Source organism: Coturnix japonica, chromosome 3 (assembly GCF_054131305.1).
Source record: "Coturnix japonica strain WE chromosome 3, WE-NBRP24, whole genome shotgun sequence".
Lineage (NCBI taxonomy): Eukaryota > Metazoa > Chordata > Aves > Galliformes > Phasianidae > Coturnix > Coturnix japonica.
The window spans coordinates 61,835,881-61,858,270 of NC_140665.1; the positions used below are offsets into that span (position 1 = coordinate 61,835,881).

At 45.3% G+C, this 22,390-nt stretch overlaps 1 protein-coding gene and 1 long non-coding RNA gene across 2 annotated transcripts; one reads left to right on the forward strand and one right to left on the reverse strand.

Annotated features, from left to right (window-relative positions):
• Positions 1 to 4,478: 4,478 nt before the first annotated feature.
• On the reverse strand, positions 4,479 to 8,187 carry MARCKS (myristoylated alanine rich protein kinase C substrate). The gene is made up of 2 exons (XM_015858769.3): positions 7,626 to 8,187; positions 4,479 to 6,605 (listed from the first exon to the last, which is right to left on the reverse strand). The coding sequence occupies exons 1-2, from the start codon at positions 7,722 to 7,724 to the stop codon at positions 5,853 to 5,855; spliced, it is 852 nt and encodes a 283-aa protein (XP_015714255.2). The 5' UTR covers positions 7,725 to 8,187; the 3' UTR covers positions 4,479 to 5,852.
• LOC146761433 (uncharacterized) lies at positions 6,612 to 11,950 on the forward strand. The gene is made up of 2 exons (XR_014944118.1): positions 6,612 to 7,546; positions 9,928 to 11,950. It is a non-coding gene; the product is annotated as an uncharacterized LOC146761433 (long non-coding RNA).
• Positions 11,951 to 22,390: the final 10,440 nt, after the last annotated feature.

Below are 22,390 nucleotides of genomic sequence, written 5' to 3' on the forward strand. Positions count from 1 at the left end.
ACAAGGGCAAAGGTTATTCTTTGTGAGGGGACAATTACCTCATTCTACCTGCTGGCAACACCTCTTTTGATGCAGCCCAGGATACTGCTGGCCTTCCAGGCTGCAAAAACACACTGCTGGATCATGTCCTGCCTTTTGCACATCAGGACCCCCAAGGTCCATCTCTGTAGGGTTGCTCTCAATGGATTTTTCTCCCAGCCTCTACTCACATCTGGGATTTCCCCAGTCCAAGTGCAACACCTTGCCCTTGGCCTTGTTGAACCTCATGAAGTTCTCATGGACTCACTTTTCAAGCTTTCCAGGTCTCAATGAGTGGTATCCCTTCCTCATTGCCAACAGTATGAGCTGTGGTACTGGAAAGAACTTCAGAAAGCAGCACTGATTGGCTGAGAATACTATCTTTCAAGCTGTCTTCTAGCACAAGTTATCACATACACAAACACAAGAATTAACCTAAGAATCCCAAGTCCTGGCACACTTACCTACTTGATGGTAACAAGGTGTATAACACAAATAACTCTTCCCTGCACTTGCAGATGTGACATTTTAACACTCCATCTCTGTTCTTCAGTTTTCTCCTAGGAAAACTGCCCACTGGTTCTCTACTTCAAAACCAAAAGAACAAAACAAAAACAAAAACTCCAGAACCCACAAAGACACACCTATTTTCACTGAATAATGAATGTGCCTCTTTATCTAAATCCATCACAGCTTTGAGAGCTCATATTCCCCGTATCTTATTTGGGTCTTTCTAACTGTAAGCAGCAATGTCTTCTTTCATCTGGATCTTTGTAGTTCTGCTCTGGACAGACATGTCATCCTGTAACAAAGACTAGAGGTAAAGACGTATAAATATTACTTGTGGTACTCCTTTTAAGACTTCAAAACATTCTGCAGATTTTAACTGAAGCTTTACATCACCCCTGTCAGATAACATCCATATCCTAAGACAGAGGCGTTCAGAAGTGGAGTCCTGTGCTTCCATGTTTCAGAGCTCTAAAACAGGCTGCCCAGAGATGTTGTGGTCTCCTTCTCTGGAGATATTAAAAACCTGCCCGGAGGCTTTCCTGTGTGATTGGCTGTAGTGAACCTGATTAAGCAGGGGGGCTGGCAGAAGGTGTTAGAAGCACACCACCCCAAGATAACGGGGACTTTCCATAACTGTGTACTTCACTGCAGCAGCACCTCCTGCTTTCTCTTATTCAAGTATCACCAGGCCTGCTTTTCTCATGCCAGTTGGATTTAGCTGCAATTTTAACAGTTCCCATTCACCATCAATTAGCTGAGGTCCTCTCCACTTTAGAGGGGGCAAATTAACCTCTTTGACAATGGTATATTAAAACCACAGTTTACTATTTGAACTTGCTGTTTACTTCCGGAAGAAAACTACCTGCTTCGTTCCAGGATAGTGATCTGAGGGTGGTGTAACAGCTGTCACGGCCTGGAAGCAGGCTGCCAGCAGACAGTCGTGGAAAACACCTCTTAAAACCAAAACCTAACAAACACTGAAACGAGTTAGGTACCACAAATGATGACCTTATACCACTCTTTTACTGTACAGATAGTATAAATACTAAATTCACAGGACTCCTTTCACAGATAACCATTAATAGGCATTACAGTTTCTGACTGGCACATGTATTATGCTAGGTTTTGCTTTAGAAAGCCACACGAAAGGCCTTGCGACTTAGAGAAAAAAATAAAACAAAAGCAAAACAAAGAGAGCAGATGGAAACCTTTGACCTTCATCTAATCTTCCATAAGCACAGTCCAAGAGTAGGCTGTTTTGATCATTGTTACGTACCAAAATAAGTTCCAAAATAAAAGTGCTCCTTCCCAGATTCACTTCTGTGTGCAACACCGCATCAAGCATCATCAACAAGATTCTTAGCTAAGTCAGAACTTGGTGTGGAGATGCCTGGTTCTTACACAGTAGTTGTGCACACAGGCGGGAAGGTGAGCACTCCCCAGACAGAAGCCAAAGCCCACACTCAACATCTTTCACCCCCTGCATATTTTTCTTTTCTTTGCCTTGTTTCCTTGCCTGAAAGCAAGGTTTCTACAGTTTCTCTTTTATAACTCCCAGGACCAGATACAGAACTCAAGTACTCGAGGTCAGACACTGCAATTTGGAGAGTCTGAAATCAAGTGTAGATTTTACTTAAGATAGGCATGAAGTCTGAAAGAACTTTTGTACAACCAAGTTTTGACCTCGAACAAGGAAGATAGGTGCCTCTGTCTAAGGAAATAAACATAAAATGAGAAAATCTCTAGAGTCCCTATCCAGGTAAAATGAGATTTCAGTGTTTTACCTAAAATTATGTCATTGTTCCAACACAACAGAAGCTACTTTGTTCACAGAGAGTGCAATGTTTTGCTTAAAAAGAACCCTGACAGCTCACAAGATAGGCAAAACAGCTTGAAATCGTACATTTTAAAGCCATATGCATTTGAATTCCGAATCTGTTGAAATAACACTGCGCTTGGTATTTTCACCCAGGCATAACAGCATGTAATGTAGCAAAGAAAAAAAAAAAAAAAAGGCATAAAACTTTCTTGGTAAGATTAACAGTGTTTACATCAATGAACATCCAGCCTGTTTGTTTTCCTCACAAATAATGAGGATATTTTACAACACTCCCGCATTCTATGGGAGCGACCAGACAGTCCCTCAGGGATGTGGATGCTGTGGCACAATTCTTCTGCCGGAGGAGGCAGCACAAAGCTCCTCCATTCCCACCATTCCAGACCCATAGCCATTCCCATCTTCTTAAATGGCACAGCTGAAAAGTGGCATTGTTGGAATTCCATCCTAACATGCACTGGTCTGCTGCGAGCAGAACAGCAGACCACGGAACTGATCTTCTTAGGACTTCTTGTTGAGACTGTATGGGTATTAGATCTGGAAAGTGATTGCAGGTCAAGCCATGTTAGGGAATTACAGAGTCCCAGCCAAGGAGCCTGGCTGCTGCAGTAGAAGTGATCTTGCACCTCCAGGAACTGGAAGCAGCTCAGGACACAGTACCAGCCACCACAGGAACTGATACAAGAGGTTTCAGCAGAGGACGATCAGAAAAACTAGAAAAGAACTTTACTAGCAATTATTTTCATTTCTATGCATACATCTTGATGAGAAAAAAAGAAAAAGAAGAAATTCAGACTTCGCTTTAAGAATCCTTGGATTTAAATATATATATTTATTAAAAAGAGACATTGACTCTATGGCCAAGACATCATGCGTCTTAGAACAGGTTTTTACAGCCATGTTATAAAAACCCCTTAGCAAAGCAGTTATGCACTAGACTTCAAACACATGTACTCCAAGAATGACACTGGTGTGGAGGATCTTGTTTTACATCCATTTATTTTTGTCCCTCAGCAATTATAGCATAGTTTCAATACATTTCTAAAGCTATAGAGAAATACCAGGGCAACTAGAGTACATACAAGCCAAAGTTAAAATGGTAGACAGTCGAATTAAAAAAAAAAAGAACCAAGAAAAAAAAAAAAGAAAAATAAAGGCAAAAAAAAAAAATAAAGTACGCATTCAGCAGGAAATCTACTATACTTCATTCAGTTTAGGCTTTGTTCTTTAGGGAACAAGGTGCTAACGTGCCATTTTCTCATAAAATGAATCATAATTGCTTCCAAAGAGTTTCCGCTGAAAATTTAGGTGGAAGCAAATAAGTGTAACACTAAACTTTCCTCCTATAAACTTAGAAGCAACACTTTTCTTGAATCAATTTCCACCCTCCAAAAATACCACTAGTGCTTTCCTTACATGAGCCCACCGTTTTATTAAGGCATAATATGCCCTGAGCAAAATGCTGGATATTAGCCAAAAAAGCCTAACAATTAAAGGCAAGCACCAAGTGATTGTTTTTATAGACAAATCTTGGAATTTGTTTCGTTAACTCACCTGCAGTTGGGAGTAGCACTTGAGGAAAAAAATAAAATAAAAGAGAGAAAATATTGCTTTTAATCACCTTGAGCAGAATGGCAGTGTTAATACCCCCCTTTCTCCCTCCAGGCTAAAGTTTTTGAGCTAATCATCTAGGTACCTAAGTAGGGACAGCATACTAAGAGACATAAACAGGGACGTCTGTCCAAGAGCTCGATTTTCAGGCAACTCAGCACACAAAAAGAAACGGGCGCCCCACACTCGGCAATTCCAATTACATCTCATTTTCCTCAAGAGGCCAGAATCTCACGTGCTGGATACCTCTGGTCTTAAAGCAAGATGGAGCCTGGACAGCAACATCACACGCCGTGCGTGCTCAGCCTGCCTTCCAGTTCTCCTATTAGAACCGGGAAAGCTGCAGCTTACCCAGCCCACTGCTATAAGCACAACCTTACAGAGCCTGGGATTAGGAAGGCAGCTTTCAACAGCAAGCTGCATCTCTTTCTCTCTACAAATTTAGGCAACAGCAGCCCATTGAAGCTACCAGAGTATCCATGAAAGAAACACGACCAAATTATACATTTTATTCACATTTATTTTTTTTTTTTTCGCTTTTAGTGTGCTCACAGAAAATTAGAACACCTTAAGCAGGAGTTTAATAGCAATTTTTGTAAGCAAAGTTACATTCCATCTCTAAGTCAAATTGGTCAAAGCTTCTCCAGTATTTACAAAAAAAAAAAACAAAAACAAAACAAAAAACCATGATAGACAAGATGCTACACAAAGAAAAAAAATACAAAAAAAAAAAAAGAAAAAAAAATACCCCGAAAAAAAAAAAATACCCCATTGCATCTGAAGTTTTCCTTTATTTTCAAAGACAACTGGAAAAGAAAAGCGTCGTCTGCTGTAATCAAAAACATACCACAGTATAAACAGTAACCATTCCACTTATCACAGCTTGGTTGAGTTGAAAATCGGTGGTTTAAAAGGTCCAAAGATGACTGCAAGTTTTACAAAAGAAAAACGGGCAGGGTGGAAAGAGTTGCAAACTTCATGTGCTTCTGGATATCAAGATTTGTTTTTTTATACAATAGTCACAGTTAAAAACACCCTGCTGGTAATACATAATTACACTTTATTAAGGTCATAAACCAGCAATAAACAATAAAGCCTATACAACTTGTATTTCTACTTAATCACTGACTGATACAGCTAACATGAGATAAGTGAAAAGTTCCTATGGTTTAAATGAATTCCTAAGACTATGATCTCTTTATCTGGGTATTGATTTTTTTTTTATTTTATTTTTTTTTTAATTTTTTATCTTTTTTTTTTTTTTCCTTTCCTTCTTAATCAAGACTTGTAGTGTTGTAAACCTTATAGAACATCTGCCTCACAAAATACATCGTAATAACTTTCTTTTAAAAAAAGACTAACCCCTCACATCGTGTCTCGTGGCACGTTCTTGGCAATGGATGCGCCACGGATTCCCCACTGTGGCCCCTTAATCACTTCATCGAGATCCCTTATCTGACCCACCCATCTCCTTCATATATGGGCGCGTCCACAGACTTGACAAAAGAAAAGCTGACGTTTCGAATAAAGATGCAAAGTATGCAAAAAAATTTTAAAAAAATTAAAAAAAAAGGAAAAAAAAATATCGAAAAAAACATTTAATACTGATGCAAAAAAAAAAAATTAAAAAGGAAAAAAAAAAAAAAGGAGAGAAGGAAGGAGGCGGAGGGAGGCGACGAGGCCCTCCTTCGCCCGTTGGAATGGTGGTAACAGAATGATTTGAGATGGGAAATCTGCGGGGAGAGAAAAAAAAGAAACGAGACATCTTTTAAATCAATCCCTGGTTGTAGACAAGTTCTCCGAAACCAGTACCTGGCACCACTCCAACAAACAAACAGGGGGAGAAAAGTTCGTCGGCGCGGGGCTGCGGCGGCTCTTACTCGGCCGGTTCGGCGGTGCCCTCCGGACTGCTCTCGGACGGGGCATCCTGCCGCGCCGCCGCCGGCTCCTCCGCGGGGGCCGCCTCCTGCTCGCCGCTGCCCGCCTCGCTCGTGGCGGAGGCGGCGGCTCCGGCCTCCTCCGCCGCCTTCTCCTGCTGCTGCTGCTGCTGCTCCTCGGCCGCCGGGGCCTCTTCTCCCGCCGGCTTCTCGGGGGCCGCCTCGTCCGATTTGGCCTCCTGCGAGTCCCCCGCCTCCTCCTTCGCCGCCTCGGCGCTGCCGGCGGCGGCCGCGCTGGCCTCCTCGGCCGCGGCCTTGCCCTCCTCGCCGCCCGCCGCCTCGGGGGCCGCGGCCGCCGCCGCTTCCTCCTTGCCGCCCTCGGCCGCGGCGGCGGCGCCGCCCTCGCTCTCCGCCCCCTCGCCGGCCTCCTTTTTGTTCTTTTTGAAGGAGAAGCCGCTCAGCTTAAAGGACTTCTTGAAGGAAAAACGCTTCTTTTTTTTTTTCGGGGTCTCGCTGCTGGACGAGGGGGTCGCGCCCTCCTCAGTCTTGGGAGAAGCCTCTCCCTCCGCCGGTGAGGCCGGCTCGGTGCTTTCCGCCTCGGCCGCCTCCTTCTCGGAGGCGGGTTCCGACGAGGCCGCCTCCTCCTTGCCCGTCTCCTCGGCGGGCGCGCTGCCGTTGGCCTGCACCTCCTCCTTGCCCGCCTCCGCCGCCGCGGGGGAGGCGTCGCCGTTCACCTTCACGTGGCCGTTTTCCTGCAAGACAGCGACCGCGTTACCGGGGGGCACGGAGGGGGCCGCTGCCGTTTGGAGCGCGGGCCCGATCTCCCGTTCTCCCTCCCCGCCGCCCTTCGCCGCCCCGCACCGGGCGCTCCCCCCAGCGGCGGGTCGCTCGGCGGGACGGCCACGAGGGGGCGCCATAGTTCCACGCTGCGGCTGCGGCGCGCACCCCCGCCCCCGGCGCGCCCCGTCCGGCCGCCGCGGCGCGGGGCGGGGGATGGCGAGGAGAGGCGAACAAAGCTCGCCCGGCCCCGGCCCCGCGCCCGGCCGCCGGTGCCCCCGCCGCCATCCTCCCGGCCGCCCCCCCGCTCTATTTGCATGTTGCAGGCTCCCGCCAGCGCGGCTGGTTGCCCCGGGCGGCAGCTGCGGGGGGCAGCCCGACAGCCGGGCGGCGTGCGGCGGGGAGGGGGCGGCGGGGAGACCCGGCCGTGGGGAGCAGCAGAGCCCCCAAACCCCGACGGCATCGCACGTTCACCCCCCAGAGGCTTCGCGCCCCCTCGCCCGGCGCCGTCGGAAGGAGGTGAAACGGGCGGAAAAGCCGAGCGATATTAAGGTCCTTCCGTTTAGAAGCCATCGGGACGCTCGCAATACACGAGGGATTTGTCTTTCTTTACGGATAAATAAATAAATAAATAAATAAATAAATACATTAAAAAGGTCCCCCCCCCGCCCCCCATCCCCCGCGACGTAGGAAAGACAACCATTCAAAGAAAGAATCACTCGAAGCCAAACCCGTGATTAAAAAAAAAAGAACAAAATAACCAAGAAAGAAAGGAATCCCTTCGCCTCGAGTCGCAAAGATAAAAAGGACTGCCCGTAATTCTCTCCCATCGAACGTGCCACCGGGGTATCAAAGGAAGAGAGGAATTAAGACAGGATGCAAAAGAGAGTCCGTCGAAGTCGGCTTAAAAAAAGGAGTAGGTTTAATTTTTTGGAATTTCTCTTTTTTTTTTCTCTCTCTTTTTTTTTTTTTTAAAGGTTTTTTTTTTTTGTTACCTGTCCATTCGCCTTGGAGGGAGACGCGGCCACCGCTTCTCCGGGCTTCTCGGCGGCGGCTTCGCCTTTCGCAGCGGTCTTGGAGAACTGGGCACCCATGCTGGCTTATTCAACAAAGAAACTCAACAGATCCAAAAGGAGGGGGAAACAAAGAGCGTCGAGTCGGTATAAATAGCGGGCGACCGGCAGCGGCAGCGACACACACACACACCAAAAGGGGGGTCGAGTCGGGGGGGGGGACGGAAAAAAAAAGGAGAGAACAGAAGCGATTATAACGCACTCCTTCTTTAAAAATATATATATAAAAATTATATTAAAAATATTGAGTTGAAGAGATCAAATAAAAAAGCAGCAGCAGCAGCACAGGAGGGAGGGGGGGGGGGAAAAGGAGGAAAAAAGTCGAGCTTTTTTTTCTAAAAAAAAAAAAAAAAAAAAAAAAAGCCCAAGTTTAGTAAAAAAGAAGTAATAAAAAATCCCAGATTTGTAGCCGTACTGTAGACAAGGAGAAAATGGAGAAATCTCCCTGGTTGCTAATAAGATGCGGAGTCCAACGCCCAAGTGCACAGATGAATGGGCTTCCCGAGCGGTGACGGCAGCCCTCCGCCCGGCGCCGGCCAATCGCCGCCGCGACACACAAAGGGAGGCGGGGCCTGGCCGCCCGGCGAACAATGGAGCCGCGATGGCAGCGGTTTGAAATCAGCCCCCGGCCGATAATGAATGTGCCGCTCCGGAGCGGGCGGGTGCGCGGAGCTCCGCGAGGGGAGCGAACAAAACACCCCAATAAAGCGGGGCGGGCGGACGCGGACAATGGGTGTGCGGGGCGTGCGGGCAGCGCGGAGCGGGAGAGCGAGTGTGAGCCCGTCCGCCCGCCTCCACCCTCTGCCGCCGTGAGAGCAACAGATAGTGTGCGAGCACGGGGCGGGGGGAGCGGGAAGGAGGGATTTTCTTTATTTCATTATTTTATATATATATATATATTTTTTTTTTTTTCTTCCTCCTCCTTTTCTTCCTTAGGTTTAATTGGTCGCGATTGTTGAATCGCCCCCAATTTGGAAGGTATTTGAACCACGTAGATCGGGTTTCGCCAAACGCGATCACGAGGCGCGGGGAGTGGGTCTGTAGGCCAGATGTGGCCGGGCAGCGGCCGCCCCCTCCCCCCCCCAGCGCGATACGAGCTCGGAATAAAATACGCGGCGATCAGCCCGCGGCCCTAATTAAACCCCGCTGTCTGGTTATCCCCGAGTTGTGTTTTCAAAGTATTTTCCTCGGCGGTGACCCACTTCCAGCCCCGCGTTTCCGCGCAGGAGCAGCGGGCGCGCAGCCCCCCGGCGGGAGGTGCCGCGGTGCCGGAGCCGGGGCGCTCCCCTCGGGCGGCGGCGGTCGAGGCGGCTCCCACCGATTCCCTCTCTCGGGGGTGCGGAGCTGCCATCGCTCCGCGCTGGGAAACGCTTCTCCGACCCCCCCCCCCCGTCGCCCCCCTCCACCCATACACCCCCGGTGCCCCCTCCGTTTAAAGCAGCACAGCGTCAGAGCGGCCCTTCCCCAACGCGCGGCTCATCGCACCCCGCACGCCCGCTGCTTATAAGCGCGGAGGGAGAAGCGATTCCCATAACGAAGGGCTGCGAAGCGGGGACGCCCGGCCACGCCGCCCACCTCCCTCCCCCTGCTGATCGCCCGGTGCCGAGGGGCTTTGTGTGACCGCTGCGTCCCCGAAGCAGTGATTTGCAGGGAATCGGTCCAGGGAATATTGGGGGCTGGGGGTATTTTTTTTTTCTTTTTATTGTGGGTTTTTGTATTTTTTTTATTCGGGCAAAAGGAAGCATCTGCCATTACGCATCGCCCCCCGCCCGGCCCCACCGCTGCCAGCCGCTCCCTTTGTCTCGGCCGAGCAGAGACGAGCGGCCCCCGCGGGGCGCCCACGCGTGCCCGCGCCCTCCGTGGGGCGGGGCGGGAGGGGCGGAGGGGCCGCCGCGCCCCGGGGCTCCCCCGGTGCTGGGGCGCTTTCCGTGCCGCGGTCCGCAGCCGCCTCCCGCGGGCGGCGTCACCTGCGGCCCCGCGGCGGGTGGGAGCGGGGTCGCAGCGGTGGCCGGAACCCCCCCCCTCGCCCCCCGCCCGGACACGCCCGCTTGGGGAAGGCGGCCGGGGCACCGCGGTTACTCGGCGGGCGTTTGCGCGACGGAGAGGCGGAGATCTTCGTGAACCACTTCCCGAGGGAACTCCGAGCTCGGGGCTTGGTCTGCTCCCTCTTCGTTTGGATCGTGATTCTTCTTCTTTTTAAAATATTTTGTCTTTTTCACGCTAGTCGAGATACCAGCTCACGGAGAACACCTCCTTTAAGGTGCCAGGACCTCACAGCCGCCACTAGAAGCCATCCGTCCGTCCACCTGCACCGGGATTTCACCTGCGTGGGCATCTACGAGTTCCCTTTCTGCTGTAGCAATGCGTGGATCTCAGAGCGGTGGCACTGAAAGACTGCACAGAGCAGCTGTGGGAGTTTTGGCAGCGTATGCTTTGCAAACTCGGTGTGGTTTTCAACCATTTCTGTTTTACAACTTTGGAATAAAGAAAAAAAGAGAAGGAAAAGTTTTTGTTTGATATTATTCTGGACTCTCAGATCCTCAAGTTGTTCTCCATGAGCAGACAAACAAGAAGCCTGGAATACCTGCAGACTGTCTGTCAGTCCCAGTGCATTGCAACCTGGACAGCTCTGTTCTAACAGGGACCCCTTGATGAGAGGTGCCACCACCAGATGTAACCCTGTGGCTGGCCTATGGCCCAGCAGCGACTGGGCTGCTCGCTGTCACACCACACCTTTAGGACTCCAGCAAGAACAGATACCCTGCAGGGGAGATTCCTCATTCTTAATCTTGCACTTCACTTAAGTTCTTGATCTTTTCATCTCCTTCCAAAGGGGGAAAAAAAGGGAAAAAAAAGATACAAACAAACAAACAAAAAAACCCACCAACCCCCCACCTTGATTGATGTACTGCAGGACTAATGAGATATGAGTGTGCAACGCACCATTGTGCTGCAGCAGCTTCCACACACAAAGACAATAGAATCATAGAATGTCCTGTGTTGGAAGGGACCCACAGTGACCATCTTGCACTGTTTCTCTGACAGGACCAATGATGTACCAGGTGCTTACAGAGGTTTAGCGTATGAAAAAAAAATAATGATTCCACTATAAGTGTATTTTGGCATCTAGAACAAGAGCTGTGTCAGCAAGTAGTTATATCCCCTGCGTGCTGTGGTAACATTTCTAAGAACATCAATTGAGGGGCAGCTCTGAGATGCCCAAAAGTGAACGAGAAAGGGCAGCTCTGGGTTTCCCTCCCATTGCCATAACAAAGGCGATGTCTCACCCTATCCCGCTGCCTGATCTCCAGTGGCACTCTGCACCCCCAAAGTTGGCTTGCCAGCAGCGCTTCCACACGTGACTTCTTGCAGAATGCTTTGTCCAAGATTGGTTTCACGCTCTTCTGTCGGGAAGTGGGAGGGCTGAGATAGGGCTGATGGAAAGTCAGGATGGTGCTGCCCAGCAAACCCACGGAGCCACCGCCTTCCAGCTACAGCTGCTCACCTGTGATGCAGTGTTTGCCGATACTGAGTGTGTGCCTCACAGCTGCTCTCAGAGCCCCAGAAAACCCATCTGTGACGCCCAGGCCCAGCCAGGGTAAAAGTACAGCAATCAGCACTTTTAATTCCAGTTAAATGTTGAAACTTTCGGAAACTTGTCCCAACTTGTTACCTGTAGACAGGACACAAATGTATTTTAACATGTTTGCTGGCAAATGCGCTAAAATGCAACACACCCCGTCAACACTGCGGGTCTGAAATCATGTTAATTAGAAGTTTTTCACTGACTTTTTTTTTTTTTTTAAATATTTAAATACACCTTTATCCTCGTCCAGACAAGCCTTTAAAGGAAAGTGAATCTCAGGGCGGTTTTGGAAGTGGGAACGCAGTGTTTACAGGAATCCTGATCTGGCACATGAGTTCTGGTAGTCCTGGCTTTGCCTCTCCTGTCCAGGCCTTCCCTGAGAGGTGCTGGAATTTCAGGGCCGTGGGGAACTTCTCTCTGCCCAATCAGGGCAGCAGCTGCAGCAAAATGACCCTACCAATAGGCAGCTCTCTCCTGGCTTGTAATTAGGGAAAAACAGTGTAACATAAGCATAAAGAAGAGAGCATCTTGCTTTCTCATCAGGCTGGGAATAGTGAGGAAACTTCTTCCTTGTTTTGCTTTATATACTCTGATAATGAGAGAACTGGAGTGCATGACCTGAAAAAATATATTAAAAAATCAAGTTTTGAAGATAAACACAGATTTACAGAGTAGTTGCATCTTTTCCTGATTCCAAGAAATGAATATTTCATCATGGCCTCTTCAGCACTGAGATTTCTCATTGACCCATCATTTTGGTTTCTTCAGGCTTCATTTGGGCTTGGTACGATGCTATCAAAGCTTTTAACCTTTACATCACTCCCAGCCATTACAAGCCTTTTACTAATATTTGCCAAGCTTTTATTAACTGAATACATTCTACAGTGTTTGTTAAATAGGATCCAGACTGTTTGAACGTCCGGTGTACTGTGAAGCTGGAAACTTAGCACAGCTTGTATGTTTTAAAAGTACCATGCAGTTAGTGTTTTTTTCCTCTCTAATAAAAATGTATACATCTTCCAACCAACCAATTAACCAGGCATCAGTAGAAAGGCTGGTTACTGCTGGGGTAAAAAGAAGAAAGAAAAAAAAATAATAAAAAATAAAGAATAAGAAAAAACAACAACAGATCCAACCCAATCCACGCAAAAATTCCTTAGATCGTAAAAAGCAAAAGCAATCCAGTACAGCAAGGCCCTCTCTCAGGAGCAATCACTCCAAGAAACAACAGCTTCCACACAGGGTGTGAATGCACCACAGAGTGACTGCTCCCTGGTATGTGCTTTTCCTGCTTTTAAGAACTGTATTGCCGGGGCAAAAGTTGGGCATCAGGGTTCCATTGTATCAAGAAATAAATGGGTGAAAAACAGAGCTAGAAGCCATGCAGTGGGGAGTTACAAACATTTTGCATCTGTCAGCTCCAGGGACAGATGTTTCTCTGGCTGCAGCTTCCCAGAAGTTTCACTGAGGCTGGGTTACCGCTGTGTCAGTCCTCTGCTCCCTTCATTCTTGTGCTCTAGCCCTTCAGCTCCACTCCTTCCATTGCTCATGCCTTGGCTTTCAGCTGACCTAATGATAAGCAGTTTCAGAGAATTACACCAGGTGAAAACTTCTCTCACTTCTCTTTCTTTCTTTCTTTCTTTCTTTCTTTCTTTCTTTCTTTCTTTCTTTCTTTCTTTCTTTCTTTCTTTCTTTCTTTCTTTCTTTCTTTCTTTCTTTCTTTCTTTCTTTCTTTCTTTCTTTCTTTCTTTCTTTCTTTCTTTCTTTCTTTCTTTCTTTCTTTCTTTCTTTCTTTCTTTCTTTCTTTCTTTCTTTCTTTCTTTCTTTCTTTCTTTCTTTCTTTCTTTCTTTCTTTCTTTCTTTCTTTCTTTCTTTCTTTCTTTCTTTCTTTCTTTCTTTCTTTCTTTCTTTCTTTCTTTCTTTCTTTCTTTCTTTCTTTCTTTCTTTCTTTCTTTCTTTCTTTCTTTCTTTCTTTCTTTCTTTCTTTCTTTCTCTTGCTCCTTCTCTCTCTCTTTCGTTTGTGGGGAGGAAGGGTTAGTAGCAATTTCCTGTATGTTTAGCTTCTGTACTTGGTGTGGCCAGACAAGCAGCAGCAATGACATGCAGGTGATAACCTGATTTGGCATGAAGGTAAGCTGTAGTCCCAGTGATGTTTGCTTTTAATAGCATCTTTGCCGTGCACAATCCCCCTTTCTCTGCAATTTATTTTCACTTCAATTTTCGTGTTCCTCCTTCCATTTTGCTGGGAGAAATGATCTGAGTGAAAAATACCTTATAACCAGATATTCGTTAGGGAGACGCAGGCAGGTGATGCCTCATAATGTTTTCTGAAAGAGCAGGTGTGCTTTAATGATGAATGCTGTGTAGCTACAGCATTTTTGCTCAACAAGCCAGCCCTGTTTTTATGAATTTCAGCTAGAGTGGGAGCGGGGAAAACTTGAATAAGACTGTCACCATGCACAGTGACAGTAAGAAGTGTCACAAGGTGAGCTGAAACTGATTTTCTCAAATGAGAATCAAGCAAGGGAAGGGCTCAAGCTTGTAGAATTTACAGCCTCCTCTCCACAGTATCACAGAATATCCCAAGTTGAGAGGAACCCATAATGGCCACTCAGTCCAACTCCTGGCTCCAGACAGAACCATCCAAAGTTCAGACTCTATGTCTGAGAGCATTGTCCAGGTGCTTCTTGAACTCCATCAGCTTGGGGCTTTGCCCACTGCCCTGGGGAGCCTGTTCGGTGTCCAGCCACTCTCTGATATCCAACCTGTTATACATCTAACCTTTCCATAGGGATCTTGATGTATGGAGAAAGCCAAGTGCCAGTCTAAATTGCTGATAGGTGGAGGCTGGTATGCTGGGCCTGGCTCGCTCTACCTGAACAAATGCAGTGCAGCCACAGAGTGCAAAAGGCTAAGTCAGTACATGTTTATTATTATTATTACTGTTATTATTATTAATAATAAAAATTATCTTTGCTCAAGAAGGCTTTTGCTAAAGATATCCAGAATAAACACTGTACAGTGTATGCCTAAAGCTCATAGAAATGCATGAGATCTATATTGCCAGGTGTGCTGGCAGGGCGCGGATTTGATATCAAAGATCATCTATTCCCCAGATATATGTAAAGCCATCTAAAATAGGAAATAGGAAGCATTTGTGCCTTCCTCAGAGTCTTGGATTCCTGATGCTGAGCTGCTGGGAAGTACTTCTCCTCACTCAGGAGCAGGCATGCTGACCTCTTTCCTGCCGTGAGGTGTGTTAGCCCCTTTGAAAACTTAAGAGGCAGTCCCCTTTCATCTAGCATTTCAATGGTGGGGCTCAGGAAACATGAGTTTAATTCCCACCTAAAAAAAAAAAGAGAGAGAGAATCCCTTCATTTACCTCCCTCTGCTTTTCCCATGAATTTCTAGGGTGAGAGAGTACGAGCACAAATGTTTTCATTTTCTCTTTCTGAAGCTGTTCAGCAAATGAACAAGAGTAGCTCTTTGGCATGAGGAATTATATAGTAATTGCTCAAAAGAAAAAAAAAAAAAAAAGAAAAAAGAAAAAAAAAAAAAGAGCATGATTCTGCAATCTAATTGCTCACTGTGCACGCCTGGGATCAGGAGAGGGTTTACCTTAGGCCCTTGCTCCGCTGCTCTGCTGAAAATGCTGCCATTTTGTACTTTGTAGGTCTCAGAGGAAAAACTGGCACCCAGGGACCAGTTCTGACTGCAAAACACAATCTCCTTTTCCCTCATCCCTCATACTTCCAGGAAATCAGTTCTTTGCAATGTGGGGCTGGTGCAGCCTTGCACCCTTGTGCTCCATGCAGGGGTAGGAGTGAATTTTGTGCCACGGTCCCTACCCCAATCTGTGATAGGATCTTCTCTATGAGCAGGGTAGCTCAGCGCCCATGGAAGCATTGGGCTGAGATCATTGCTCTGGATATCAGCTAGTCAGGAGCTTCCTCTGTGTTTCTGGGAATGCCTTGGGGAGCTACTTCTGGAGCACTGAGCACAGAAGAGCTCTAAGATGAGATGTGGTTCAGTGGCTGGGCACCTCTGCAAACCATTAGGAGAGTCTAACTCACATATACAGCAAGTCAAATTGTTAGAGTGATATGGATAAGTAGGATGAGAGCCGCGAGTTTAATGGGTAACACAAATTACTATCTGTGTGTTGAGGGGATCGATTCAACATCTTAGTGTAAGTATTAGTATTAGTAAGAGTTAGTAATTTTTAATTAATCTATTTATTTTTTCCTAACAGCAGCTTTAGCCATTTGCTGTATAAATGTTCCTGCATCCGCATACTGACTCCCGAGTATGCAGCAACTGGAACAATGGAGAGGTCATTTCTGTAGCCACTATTACAAGAAACCACAGCTATGAAACCAAAAGCTGCAGGCCATTAAATTAAGGGTTGCTAAAACAAATAGACTAACAATTACAGATTCATTTGTTTAATTTAGAATGGCACATATGCTCAACACAAGAGACAGGAGGGATTATTGGCTAAAGAGCTAGTTTAAGATAGGGATATTTGTGTCCATAATTCTGCTCTGCAAAGATTGGAGTAAGTTGCTTTAGCTACATCTGCCCTGCGGACTAGGGTGCTGGGCATTATCTGTAGTATGTCTTGTGTGAGTACTGGAAGTAGATGTGGAGGTAAGCACAGATTATATTACTCCCTTCATTGATGAAGTAAATTTTCTGCCTTGAACTCTCTTTCTATATCTATGTTCCCAAGCTGCTATCAAGCCTCTGACAAGCAAAGGAAACTGGCAGGCCACATGAATAAACAAGAGGTCCTAACTAAACACAGGCTTAGAAAAGAAGCATGTAATAGGTGGAAACAGGTACAAGTGATCCAAGAGGAATGTAGAAATGCTGTCTAAGTGTGCAGGGATGGGGTTAGGAAAGCAAAGTCCACCTGGAGTTGATTCTGGTGAGGATCAAGAAGATCTATGTGCAGTATCAGCTAGGGAAGACTGGGAAAAGCATCAGCCCAATGCTGAATGGGACAGGGGCCCTTGTAGAAAATAGTGCAGTAAGACCAAGGTGCTCGATTCTTTGCCTCAGTCTTTACTGGTAAAACCAGCCTTCATGAACAGCAGGCCTCTGAGACAAGTGGGGAAGTCTGAAGCAAGAAGGCATACCATTGGTTGAGGAGAACCAGAGTAAGAGATGTTAAAGTAAATTCAATGTGTGCGGGTCCATGGGATCTGTTGTTATGTGCCCAGGAGAGCTAAAGAAGTGCCTGACATCACTACAAGGATACTCTTGATTGCCCTTGAAAGACCATAGTAATCCAGGGCAGGATCCTGCGGACTGGGAGAAAGCGAGTATCTCTCCTATCATTAGTAGGGCAAGAAGAAGGATCTGGGGAAGTACGGGCTTGAGTGCTTCACCTTGATTGTCAAGGAGATATTGTGAAGTGTTCATTGCTGAAGATGCTCAAATGCTGTCTGGACACAGAAATCAGCTCTCAGCGGCCCTGCCTGAGCAGCGGACCTGGACTGGACAGTCCTTACCAGGGCCTTTCCACCTCAGCTATGCAGTGGCAGTGTGTGATCCAGTGTGACACACCATCTTCAATGGGGCTCCAGCTATACCTGTCCTCACTTCAGGCTAATACAAACTTGTGTGCTGGAAGAATAAATACACCAATGATTGTGACACGCTTTCAGTACATGGGGAGTACAAACGCCTCCTTTGTATGTTTATAGGAAAAAGAGACTTTACAATCCTTTTCCCCCGTACAGTACAAATTACACAGAAAAGTAAGAAAACAATATCTGTAGTAATGTTCTTGAAATTAGTTCTAGGAAGCTGAGAAAATCATAGGTTTAATGTGAACCCCCGCCTTTATAAGTTCCCATGACTTCTCCGGTACTACATTAGAGACTATACAGAGTAGAAGAAGTTGTGTCATAGTAATTTTTGTTTATTCCTTTCAAATTACACTTTCTCACACTGTAGTAAGGTTTCCCATTTCCTCCATGCAGCTATAAAAGACTAACTTAAATCTGTTTAGGCTCAAGCAACACACATGGTCTTTTATTGACAAAAGCAGATGGCAATTTCCCTCACAATCCATTTCCTTTCCACCGGTTGGCATGTGAGACCCAGGGAACATACTGGAGGATAGGTTGTCATACCCCTCCTGCCTCTGGGTGCTCTCTGAGCACGGGAAAGCACACAACCCGTGTGCCCACAAGCAATCTGAGTTACTGGAAACTATTTTACATTTGGCTTAGATCTATTTTGGCAATCTTCAGATGTAACCTTTATTTCTTCCTTCTTTGCATGTAAATGTCCTTTTTATAGTTGCTATTCCTACAGAATTTATAGTTCTCTTTTCTTAAAGCTTCTCATTCCCTCTTCCTCATTTTTATTTCAGTTACTCCCTTTTCTTCTCTCAGGCATGGTGCACTGCCTAAAATGTACAGTATGCTTAAGTGCTGAGATCTTGCATCTTCCTCAAGTCATTCTGCACTGCGGCCTCTACTATCCAGTTTTCTGTCTTCAGAGTGACAGTTATAATCTTTTAGCCATTTTGCCTCTTGAGTTTAGGAGGAGCATTATTTTCTTCCTTCCTATGCTTCCTTAAAACTCTCTCTCTACACCTACCAGCACAGAGCAATGCCTGGTTACTTTGTTGACTTCCTTTTTCTTTTTTTTCCCCCTTGGGATCTCTTTGGATTTATCGGTAGTTACCTGGAGTATGCAAGCTCTATGGGGTCAGGCCTTCCTCTATGTGCTGGTGGTGCCTTATCAGTTAGCACATGGACATAAAAAGTGCAGATTTAAGCTGCTGAGGTGCTTTAATCTTGGCAGCTCTTCAGGGTCCCTGGGCACAGTTCCCTTTTTTGCATCTTACTCAGCACTGCCCAGGAGTATGTGCAGCTCTCTTGCTGTGTGGGCATAAAGCCTGTAAAGAGCTTTGGAGCAACAACTGGTTCAACACAGCACATGCAAGGAAGAATTTATCTTTCATTCTTAACCCACTATACATCATGGGCACTTTCATTTATTTTCCTTTAGCTCTGTCAGGATTTTTAGATTGCTTTTCATACAGCTACGTTCAGCGCTGTTTCTTTCATAATCATTTTCATTTAAATTTTTTCATTCATGTACAAAGAAAAATTCCTGAAACAGACTAATAGAGCATCTGCTCATTTAAATGTTTATAAACCTAATATTGCACTCACAGTATTGAGAAATGGTGAAACTGTTTTCTTTAAATAAGAATTTTATGAAACATTTATAATCACAGGAAGTTTTTGCATTCTTAAGCCTTGTGCAGTTTGTACTTACAATAGCACTTGGGATGCAGCCATTACTGCTCTGGAAGGCAGGGAAGAAGCAAACGTGGAGCACCTCCATGCTAGTCAGGGTAGGAAAAATTAAGCCAAAAATGATGGGAAAGCCACAGTTCTTACTGGATGTGCAGTTTGTTTTTTAGTGCCCCCCCCAAAAAAAGAAAAACAGGTAACATCTCACTTCTGGGTAACCTTTTCTAGGCTCTACATGTCTGCATTCTTCTTATGAATACAGACTTCAGCTCCTGTGCTGAGATGGTTCTAGCAGTTCTGTTCAGAAACTCTGGTGAGGGAAACTCCATCTCAGTGCCCCCAGTGGATGTCCTTATGCCCATGGGTTGGTGAGTTGAGGGAGTGGGCATGTAAATTATTAATGGAACAAAAGGTCCCCGAGCGTTAGGAAAAAATAGGCATTCTCACTAGCAGTATTTCTGGGAGCATTATAACATAATGCCTTAAAATGAGGTCTGGAGTGATCTACTATGCCTCTTTCTCAAGCCATCATAAATTGCCATGTAGAGATAGCACCACATTTATCAAAAAAATGAAAGAAATTTTGATTTTTTTTATGTGTATGCATATTTGTTTCTATTTGTATTAAGCTACTTGAACATCTCTTTATATGTAAATACTTTGCACTGTCATTTGTTTCATTGAACAGAATTCATCTCCAGCTCCTTGCAAACATTATACCAATGTGATACTCCTAGCTGTATATGACCAGTTACCAGTCTTCAGGAAAAGTAACAGAATGTAAAATAGAAACATTCAGACTCAGTATTTCTTAATTTTATTTCTAGTAAATGCTGGTAGATTGTGGTCTCAGATAAATATCGTGGAAGTCTTCTGAACAGTGTTTTTACAGTTTGCATTTCAAAACACAAATCTGTATTTGCCTACAAGTACATCTACATGCAGACATATGTTATGTGTTGACTCACAAATCCATTCATCACACATAGACCTTTACAAATATCACAAGGTTGCTGCAGTCAGACAGAGATAAGAGCAACTTAAGTTTGCTTTTAATTCTGCTTTACTCAGCATGTGTGTTTATATATGTCAGCTGTACATTATATTTCTGAAACATGTTTTTGGTAAATTCAGTACACATTTTAAGGTACACTTCATTAACAAAGATATGGTTAAGTATTTAGTAGATCTTAACTGCTGAAGAAATGTATGTATAGGATGAGGAGAAAATGTGAAAGGGAAAGTGCTCACTAATCAAATCACCACCATCTTTGCCAATTTCTGATATAGCAAATCAAGTCAATTCTAGTTTCCAAATAAGTTTTATTGAAGTTATTGTAGAAGTTACTGAAAGCTTCATTTACTGTTGCACTTGGCTATTATGCTTTTGTCAGCTTTTTTAGAGGTCTTACGTAGATGGATATTGTTCTCTGTGAAGCATAGGGTTAGTATATGAAGTATGCGATTTTCTGACTACTTTTAGTGGCAATTTTTAGCAAATATATGGAAATTGTAGAAATTTTCTTTTCAGACAACTGTTCTGTAACCAGGTCTAAAAGCCCCATAGGAGAATCTGTCTGGGGAGGACAGGGCAGCAGGAAGCTCTCTGCAGATGCATGTGTCCTGTGCTTCCGAGGTAGGTTCCTGTTATTTCTAGCAGGTACCCTCTCCTTTACAGCTCAAAGCCATGTGGAAGTAGAAATGAGATGAGTGGAAAACATTACCTTTCTCTTCAAAACCTCAAAGCTGGGAGATCTGCTTTGGACAGCTGGAAGCCTAGCATTACTGCCACCATCTGTCATCTGCTTCTTTTCTTTGTCGTGACTATAGTGATGTTCAATGGCTGTAGACAAAATCCACTGTCTGCAACTGAAGCAGGAGGCAGCTGGGAGGGCTTACTCTCTTCTACTGGCAGATTGAACGAAGAAAATGGTTTTACTCTCTTTTTGCAGGTGAACAACGAAGGGGTTAAATGATTTCCTGGAGGTCACACAAAATGTCAGCAGAAGAAGGGAGAACAAAACTTACTTTTCCAAAGGACAACACTGCACTTTGAGTATAAAATCTCAGCAGCTCTGGTGCGAACAAAAGGAAGTCAAGGAAAGAGGAAAAAGGATTAGTGAAGGCAGAGCATGCAGCCTCACAGCTACTCCTGTGCTGCGTGTTAATGGAAGCTAAGCTTCTGCACAGCAGCATGTCAAGCAGTATAGGAAATGAAAATATTGGCAGAAATGTAGCCTGGGATGATATTTTATGCCCTATTTCTAGGGCCTTATCTGAATGCCTCGTGGTCGTTAGCAGATTTTATCCTCACAAAATCATAGTGAGGAAGAATAGTTTTATCCCCATCTTGGGAAGGCGGAATCAGGCAGGCGATTGATGAAATGTGTTATCTTGGGGTTCCTGGGAAGGCTGAGGCTGGGTTCAGCAGTAGAGCAAAAACACTGTAAGTTTCAATCTATATTCCTCAGTCCCTTAAATCACCTCCTCTAAATTGGATTTCTATGAATCTGAAGTCCACTGCACTATCATCTGTGTTTATATTGTGTTTATATTGCTCTCTGAGAGCTTCCTTGGCCTGCAAATTTGTTAGGATCCTTTTTAGTAGAATTACATATTGGGTTCAGTCCTGCTGCAAGACCAGGGAGGGTGAAGATATTGAAGCCATAGGAACAGTACATCACCAGTTTCAGGGTATTTGGCTGTAGGAGTAGCCTTGGGAAGCTGCTCCTAAGGAGCTGGAGAAACACGAGTTTGACATTGATGGAATGAACATAGAGGGTGGGCAATTGCAAGAAGCAGATTCATAAACATTTTATTTTAGGTAGTGGATCTGAAGGGAGGTGGGCATGGTTGCTCCCAAATGAGACCTCTTTTTCCCAAGCACTACCATCATGTCATGCACTTTCCTTGTCTCTAAGAAATGTTGCTGGATCAAGAGGCTGGTGTAAAGGTTGGAATCCTGCATTTCCCTCTGTAGTCCTCTCTGTTGGAAGAAATTTCAAGCCTCTCCCATATATTTCCCTTGCCATTCCCTCTCGAAACATTTTTGGATGTGTTCTCAGCACTGGAATGTAACGGTTGTTATATGCGCTTGAGATCCTGTGTATTCTTGCCTTTTCCTTTTATACTGAGTCATGACACAGCAATTCAGTTTGCCCACTGCCTGAGCACCCTTCCTCCCATCCCAAGAACAACGTGGCTCACTGTATATAGTTCCCACTGCTTATAAATGCACTATTCCTGAGGCTTCAGACCAAATGACATTTCCAGGTTTAGATCTGTTCTTCCCAAGATAGGGCTCAGAGCCCTGGAACCACTCTGAATGCTTATTAATGGCCTGAAAGAAAAACACATTATTTCTATACCTAACTTCATGCCTAGTTTGCAACTGCTGATAGATCTGTTAGAGTCCTTGCACTGTAGGCCGAGGTGCTAGCTGAAATGTGTAACATTCTGCAAAAAGGACAGGGTACTGTGTGGGCATTAAGTAGACCAGTTAGTTATTTGTAACTCCTTACTAATATGTTGTTTGTAGGTCTGAACTTAGTCATTGGTTGCTTGATGACAACATAGGCAAGTATACATTTTGTTTATTTTCACACTGGAAAGAGTAACTTATCAAGCTAAACAGTGAAAATTTTATCCCCCCTTATCACTGCAGGATCATGCTGTGTCCTGCTAGCTGGTATCACAACAGAGTCTTTGTTTGTGTAATGTTAGACTAGAGTGTTCAACATAATGAATACTCTCTTGCAGCTGGTTTACACAAGGATCGTTGCCATTTTTTCACAATGAGTTTTTTTAGCATATGCCTGTAT

What these genes read in the sequence shown, in the direction of transcription:
- MARCKS (XM_015858769.3), bottom strand. Translation starts at nt 7,724, where the DNA reads ATGGGTGCCCAGTTCTCCAAGACCGCTGCGAAAGGCGAAGCCGCCGCC. An exon ending in CCTCCAAGGCGAATGGACAG is followed by an intron (nt 6,606 to 7,625) that starts GTAACAAAAAAA and finishes GCTGTCTTGCAG; the next exon opens with GAAAACGGCCACGTGAAGGT.